Below are 8211 nucleotides of genomic sequence, written 5' to 3'. Positions count from 1 at the left end.
ATGGACCTAGGTCTTGTGCCAGTATTCCCAGGGCAATGCCCTGCTTCTCATAAGAAAAGAGAAGAAACGGTTTACTCACATCTGGGAGTCCTAGAGCTGGGGCTGACATCAAAGCCTTCTTCAGTGAATCGAAGGCTCGCTCAGCTGATACAGGGCCAAGATAGGAACAGGGGATGTAAGGGTTAACATGAGAATAGCAAGAAGGGGATAACAAAAGAAAATAGTTAAGATAATAGTTCAAGGGAAATAGTTTAGATAACGGTTAACAGTTCTGCTTAGTGAGCAGACAGTTTGTAAGACACGATGAGCTCTTTAGGCTTTATCAGTACCAAGCCGGTTGGAACTAGACCCGCGGTTTGGACAACAGCCAGTAAGAAACTGAGTCTGCGCAAAACCTGGGGTCACAGAGCGGATAGGAGGAAGAGGAGCTTGACTTCATCCCCAAAGACCCCCACGACCACCACCAGAAGACACTGCGCAGACTCAACTGGGAGGAGATTATGGAAATGCTAATTATAATACGAAGCGGGGATAGGTGTTGCATATGTATAGGCGTATTGCGAAATATTATGAATATGTAATCATTTGCTCTATAAATCTTAGGTAACAGCACCCCACGTTGGGTACACAATAGGAGGAGTTATCCCCTGTGTACCTCAGCGCTGAATAAACATACCTACTTTACAATCTATCAGATTGTGGAGTCTGTTTCCGCACGTCAGTTTTGGCGAGCCAGGCAGGAGACTCTCTGCTCGACTACGGGATCGACTGCGGGGCGGACTCTCCCAGGCGCGCCCCGAGCACTTTCCTCGGAGGAGCCTCCGCTACCAGCCGCTCACCGTGGGGGGCAGACAAGGACTTCCTGAAGCCACGGACCAAACGGTATGTTCAAGGATAGGAGCCTGTAAGTCGTACGCGTGGCTGGGGCAGCTGGTAAATCTCACAGAGACGTCTGGCGTGCAGCTAAGCCGGGTAGGTGCACCGAAAAGGCGCGAATTCGTGCGGGTTAGGGGAGTCTAGAGGGCAATTATACCTTGCCACAGACCGATAGAGCGGTCGCTGGCTCCAATCGGGGACCTGTTGGCCGAGAGGGCGGCCACAGGCAAGAGTGATTGAAAAGGCCTTTGTTCTGTTGTGTTTTTTTTACTCCTGATGAAAGTGTTGTAAGTGTGTGGACTTGTAAGTGTGTGGACGTCCGTGAGATTGTGAGATTGTGAGTGAATGCTGTGTGGTGATCGTGTTAAGCGTGAGCGTTTGGAGTGAGTGTTTTACAAAAACAAGATGGGTAACACTCAGGGAGGGATATTAAAAAAGAGCCCTCTCGGCTGTATACTCGCCCATTGGCGGGATATTGCAGGGAGCGGAGGTACGGAGAGCAGAAGGACTCTTATAAAATATTGCAATCAGTGGTGGCCGCTGTATAAGCTAGAGGATGGCGCTAAATGGCCGCTTAATGGAACACTGGACTATAACACTCTTTTACAACTTATGTTGTTTATAAGGAGAGAAGGAAAATGGGATGAGGTATCATACGCGGATATGTTTTTCACTTTGCGAAATCACCCAGAGTGGCAAAGGGACTGTGGGTTAGTACCCCCACAGGACCCTATGGTGCTCGCACTTGAACGAGAAAATAAGGAAAGTAGGGGTAAGTTGAAAAGGTGTTGCTCGTCATGTAGCATTGGACAGAGATGTACAAAGGTAGATAAGGTTCACCAAACCTCAGAACAAGATGATGATTTGTTTAAACCTCCCCCCCGATCACAGAATCGGGATGTTGACTCGGAAGAAACGGCAGACTCTCCCGATAGTCCGATATCTGCCCACACTAGACAAAAAACTGCAACAAGTATTTTACAGGCACCCCTTCGGGAATCCGTGGGACCGGAGGGTGGTACAATGTTGATTAGGGTACCCTTCACCACCGTTGATTTGGAAGCATGGAGGGGAATTGCAAAAAACTATAGACGCGATCCACATGATGTAGCTAAACACTTCCAATTCATTATAAAACAGCATAACCCGGATTGGAGTGATATACAGCTGCTATTAGAATATATGACTGAAACTGAGAAACAATTGATTCTAAAAACAGCAGGAGACTTGGCGGAGGATCATTATAAGATCACTGGGGGGGACGTTAAGGAATATTTTCCCCTCCAAGACCCGAAATGGGAACCAAATAGATCGGCACATATGGAAAGGTTACGGGCGTATCGGGAATGGATTGCAAAGGGGATAGAAAGAGCGATCCCTAAAACTATAAATTGGTCAGTTTTATATGCAGTAAAACAGGGTCCTTCTGAGTCCCCATCTGAATTCTTGGATCGACTGAGGGATGTAATGCGCCGTAATACACCGTTGGATCCGGGATCAGAAGTAGGAATACAACAACTAGTTTCCTTGTTCATGGGCCAATCCACAAGAGACATAAGGCGAAAACTTCAGAAGCTGCGCCCTACGGAAAGTAGGAATCTGGAGGTATTGTTAGAGGAGGCGTGGAAAGTGTTTAGCAACAGGGAAGAAGAATGTCGACAAGGACAGATGAAGTTGACGGCCACTCTGGTTCAGAGACCGGCCAGGCAACGACCGCGGCTGGGGCGGGATCAGTGTGCTTTGTGTAGGGGTTTCGGGCATTGGAAAAAGGAATGTCCAAGGAATAGGAGGGAGAATGGGAAGGCTTCAATGAATGTAAAAATAGCAAATGTAACAGAGGACTGACGGGGACCTGGGGGATCTACCCTGGCGGATCCACTGGTTAAAACTAAGCTGGGGAGAGAAAAAGAAGAAATAGAATTTTTGGTAGACACAGGAGCAACGTACTCGGTTTTGAATCAAGCTTTAATACCACTGGGGGACGACTATGTTATGGTAAAGGGAGCGACCGGCCAATCTGAAAAGGCGTATTTTTGTAAACCTTTAGAGTATAAATTGGGAAAGCAATGGGGAATTCATAAATTCCTTTATATGCCTAACTCCCCAAAAGCTCTCCTGGGGAGGGACTTGCTGGAACAACTGGAAGCAAAAATTGTCTTTGAAAAAGGGGAAGTCACCTTGGAGGTAAAAGATCAGCAGTACATTCAAGTGCTGAGTCTCACTCTAACTAGTTCTTCGTCAGGAGGAGAAATTAGTGAGGAAATTTTAAACCAAGTATATCCGGGAGTTTGGGCTACCGATGTACCTGGAAGGGCGAAAAACGCTCTACCAATTGAGATCAGGATTAAGGAAGGTCAACGACCGGTGAGAATTAAACAGTATCCTTTAAAAAGGGAGGATAGGGAAGGAATCCGACCAGTAATAGAGAAATTTTTGCAATTAGGGTTACTAGAAGAGTGTGAGTCTGAGTTCAATACCCCTATACTGCCCGTTCGGAAACCTGATGGGTCGTATAGGGTGGTTCAGGACTTACGGGCTGTGAATAAAATAGTTGAAGATCTCCACCCAGTGGTAGCAAACCCATATACACTGTTAACTGTATTAACACCAGAGTTGATTTGGTTTACTGTCTTAGATTTGAAGGACGCCTTCTTTTGCCTTCCTCTCCATAAAGCCAGCCAAAAGTTGTTTGCATTTGAATGGGAAAATCCTAAAACTGGTCGAAAGACCCAACTCACCTGGACAGTGTTGCCACAAGGGTTCAAGAATAGCCCTACTCTTTTTGGCAACCAGCTTGCAAAGGACTTGGAATCCTGGGAAGCCCCATCCGAGAAAGGAAAATTATTGCAGTACGTGGACGACATTTTGATCGCTACTGAGACAGAAGAGGACTGTGCAACGTGGACGGTGAGCTTGTTAAATTTTTTGGGACTACGGGGGTATCGAGTCTCTAAGAAGAAAGCCCAGGTGATACAACGTAAAGTAAACTACCTGGGCTATGAGATCACTGCAGGGCAAAGAACTTTGGGACAGTCCCGTAAGGAGGCCATATGTCAAACCCCGAAACCTCAGACAGTAAAAGAATTAAGAACCTTCTTGGGAATGACGGGGTGGTGCAGGCTATGGATCTATAATTATGGACTGCTTGTTAAGCCCCTGTATGCGCTAACAAACACCGAACAGACGCACCTCGAATGGGATGAGGAGGCTGAGCAAGCCTTCGATTCACTGAAGAAGGCTTTGATGTCGGCCCCGGCTCTAGGACTCCCAGATGTGAGTAAACCGTTTCTTCTCTTTTCTCATGAGAAGCAGGGCATTGCCCTGGGAATACTGGCACAAGACCTAGGTCCATATCGACGAGCTGTCGCCTATCTCTCTAAACAACTAGATGCAACTGCAAGAGGGTGGCCTGGGTGTCTGCGAGCGGTGGCTGCCCTGATACTGAACATACAGGAAGCTCGGAAGTTCACTCTGGGCCAGAAAATGACTGTCTATGTGTCTCATACAGTGTCGGCAGTCCTGGAAGCAAAGGGAGGGCATTGGCTCTCCCCACAAAGATTTCTGAGATACCAAGCTGCACTAGTAGAACAAGATGATGTACAGATAATAGTCACTAATATTGTCAACCCAGCTTCTTTCCTCAGTGGTAACATGGGAGAACCAGTGCACCATGACTGCTTGGAAACAATTGAGGCGACATACTCAAGTCGCCCTGACCTAAAAGAAAGCCCCATGAAGGATGAAGAGAGCTGGTTCACGGATGGAAGCAGTTACGTCCTGAACGGTAATCGACATGCGGGGTATGCCGTTACCACCAGTCAAAAGGTAATAGAATCAGGACCTCTGCCTGCAAATACTTCTGCACAAAAGGCAGAAATAATTGCTTTAACCCGAGCCCTGGAACTAGCTAAGGGTAAGATCATAAACATATACACGGACTCCAAGTATGCTTTTGGAGTTGTGCATGCACATGGAGCAATCTGGAAAGAAAGGGGACTATTGAACTCCCAAGGGAAAAACATTAAACATGCGGAAGAAATTTTGAGGCTATTGGAAGCTGTTCAACTTCCTGAGAAGGTGGCAATTATGCATATTAAAGCACACCAAAAGGTGAGCTCTGAATTGGAAAAAGGAAACGAGCTGGCGGATAGGGAGGCAAAACGGGCGGCCAAAATAGAGATAAAGACTGAAGGAGCACTTATTCCCGATAGGCAAATTTCCCTGGAAAGTAAACCAGAATATACCAGGGAGGATCAGAAACTTATTGCAGATCTGGAAGGGACATATAACAAGGAAGGGTGGGCTTATACCCCACAGGGGAAGTTAATTATCCCCTCTCGTTTACTATGGCATTTTACACGAGAGGAGCATAGAAAGAGACACTGGGGAGCAGAAGCTTTGTATAGTCATTTGATAAAAGAGATTGTAGCCAGGAATTTGTATACCACGGTAAGGCAGGTGACTCGACAATGCGACATCTGCCTCCGGACTAATCCCAAAAACGCCCCCAAACTAGAAATGGGTCAGATTGGAAAGGGCAACGGGCCTGGGCAACAATGGCAAGTAGATTTTACAGAATTACCAAGAAAAGGGGGGTATCGATATTTGTTGGTACTGACTGATACCTTTTCAGGCTGGCCAGAAGCATTCCCTACTAGAACAGCTAAAGCTCAGGAAGTAACTAAAGTACTGATACAAGAAATAATACCACGATTTGGGGTTCCGGCAATCATATCCTCAGATAGAGGACCACACTTTGTCTCAAAAGTAATACAACAAATTAGCCACCATTTGGGTATTGATTGGCAGCTTCATACCCCGTACCGCCCTCAGTCGAGCGGTCAAGTGGAGAAGATGAACCACTTAATCAAACAACAAATTGTGAAATTGGGGCAAGAAGCAAACTTGACATGGCCTCAGTCCTTGCCCTTGGCCCTTTTACGCATACGGACAAGGCCAAGGGCAAGGGAAGGGCTGATCCCCTTTGAAATTTTATATGGACAACCATACGGGGTACAAAAAGGAATATCCACACAAATTGGAGATGAAATTATGAGCTCCTACATGGTGGCGTTAGGGAAGCAACTCAATAAGATCAGAAAACATGTAATTGGTATTCGAGGTAGAGGGTTGGATGGACCTGTACATGATATACAACCTGGGGACTATGTATATGTTAAGTCTCTTACAGAAAAAACCTTGGAGCCACAGTGGGAAGGGCCATTCCAGGTGCTGCTCACGACGTTCACAGCCATCAAGATTAAGGAATACTCGGCCTGGATACATCACACCCGAGTGAAGAAAGCCCATAAATCCCCATGGAAAGTTACCCAAGTTCGGCCGGGAAGATTACGCTTCTCACGATAAGTCTGATAATCATTTTTCCTTTAATGTATAGTCAAAGGTTCAGTGAATGGCCATGGTCCCAGGCCCACATTGGGTATACTGGAAGTATGGGGATAGGCAGCACACACACGACTCTAAATTTGGCTACTACAGTTATACAGGGGATAAATGTAAACTCAAAAGAAGAATGGAATCACACCTATCAAGGAGTACTACAATTGCAGGGAACATTGGGACAAGAAATTAAAATAGGATGCAGAGCAATTAATGAGTCTACTCACTGGGCAGCAAAACAGATCACAGTAAGAACACGTATGGAAACTGGGGAACCGGGCGCCCTTTTAGCAAACCAAGTCTGTGATACAACAAAATCAGATTGTTGGTATAACTCTACTCTTAACCAATCAATTTCCGTAGTATGTCTCTGGGTCAAGTGGCAGCCGATATTGGGATTATCCTTCAGATTTCATATAATAATAAACAACGCAACAACAACACCAACAACTGAGAAGACAACCAGCACAACAACAACAGCGCCAGACACAACTCAAACAACTCAACCCCAAACAAAACCAGGGCCTAAGATTTATGAAGTTGGCCCATATATGATTAGGAATGTGGGCCAACAACAATTATTATTTAAACCAGATTGGTCTCTTAAGCGTGTTGAATTGATAATACAGACTAACATCTCCGAAATCCAACCAGCCTGTCTTCCTTTCGTAGAAACATCTTTCAAGGGCTGGACGAGGTGGACACAAAAACAAATGCACCTTGGAAGCAGAACAAAAAGAGATTTAACTGGAGTATTAGGAACGGGGTTGGGAGTCTTGAATAGAATCGATTCAGAAGTATTAATGAACAAGTTGGCCACTGCAACAAGTGATTTAACAAGGCTAAAGCAGCCTCTGCAGTCATCTTTGTTGGCATTGGGAACTAGTCAATGGCAAGTCTCAAAAATATTGCCAATGTGGGGAAAGAATGAGGACCAAGATCACAGACTAATACTAGATGCACTTAATATGGCCCAGAATAATGTGTCTTTAGCTTTTAGTTGTATACAGGCACAGTTATGGCTGCAGGCAACCGCTGCCTTGATTATAAGGGAAGGGAATGAAGGAATTTTTCCAGTTGAAATCCGAAAGGCTGTTTGGGACAAAGCTACCAATTTTGAAAGAAGATTCCAATCTTGGTGGACTATGGTGAATTTTACCTATGACTCCACTACTAACATGGCTACTGCCTTTGTGCTCACCATACGTAATGCCACAGTTTATGTAATCCATCCCATCATCGCATTAGGGTTGAATCATGAGGATACAGTGCTCTATCCTTCAGAGCATAGAGCATGGGCCCGGAAGGAGAATGAGAAATGGCAGACTGTAAATGTGGAATCTTGTATTACTCGAGAACAACAGGGGTTCATCTGTGAAAGTAATACAATTGACACCAGAGACATATGCCTTGACACTGAGCAAAGTATCTGTCACTTCGAAATTCACCCAGATAATAGTAAGAAAACTGTGATTATATATGCTGGTCAAGGCTGTATATGTTTAAGAACCGCTTGTGTATTCATAGAGATAGATCCTGACAATGTAACTTTGCTTACTGGGAATCATTCTAATTTCTGTATTTGTAACTTTGTTAAGATTACTGGGTGTGACTTTGTATATTGGGCACCAGTGGTTTCCCACCAGTTGATAAAATCTAAAATCATAGGTTATCTCGAATTATCACCTACACCTATTGGAATGAACCTTACATTAGTAAGGCAATTGATTAAACATCAAGATTTGTTAGGGATCTTGAGAGAAATTCAGAGAAACGGAGAGAAAACTTTAGTTACTATACACCATGATACAAAAGAAATAAACAGGGTTTTGCAAAGAGCAAAACAAGATGCAAGTCACAACTGGTGGGATACTCTTTTCGGCTGGTTGCCTTCTGCAACAGGGATTCTTAACACTATGATACACCCCATTGTGA

General features: G+C 45.0%; 1 protein-coding gene across 1 annotated transcript; it reads left to right on the top strand.

Moving 5' to 3' along the window:
- LOC122153833 lies at positions 1 to 6243 on the top strand. The gene is made up of 4 exons (XM_042797194.1): positions 1 to 175; positions 723 to 882; positions 1503 to 1648; positions 2987 to 6243. The coding sequence occupies exons 1-4, from the start codon at positions 1 to 3 to the stop codon at positions 6241 to 6243; spliced, it is 3738 nt and encodes a 1245-aa protein (XP_042653128.1).
- Positions 6244 to 8211: the final 1968 nt, after the last annotated feature.

This window comes from Tyto alba, unplaced genomic scaffold, assembly GCF_018691265.1.
Source record: "Tyto alba isolate M040663 unplaced genomic scaffold, T.alba_DEE_v4.0 Super-Scaffold_24, whole genome shotgun sequence".
NCBI classification, from domain to species: Eukaryota; Metazoa; Chordata; class Aves; order Strigiformes; family Tytonidae; genus Tyto; species Tyto alba.
The sequence above is the reverse complement of the archived record's forward strand: the minus strand, read 5'-3'. Positions and strand labels throughout refer to the sequence as shown.

Excerpts from the sequence above, each read along its gene's own strand:
- LOC122153833 (XM_042797194.1), top strand. The coding sequence starts at position 1 with ATGGACCTAGGTCTTGTGCCAGTATTCCCAGGGCAATGCCCTGCTTCT. Across the intron at positions 176-722 it reads CCAAGATAGGAACAGGGGAT|TTTTGGCGAGCCAGGCAGGA; the intron begins GTAAGGGTTAAC and ends TCCGCACGTCAG. Across the intron at positions 1,649-2,986 it reads AGAAAATAAGGAAAGTAGGG|CTCTCCTGGGGAGGGACTTG; the intron begins GTAAGTTGAAAA and ends ACTCCCCAAAAG.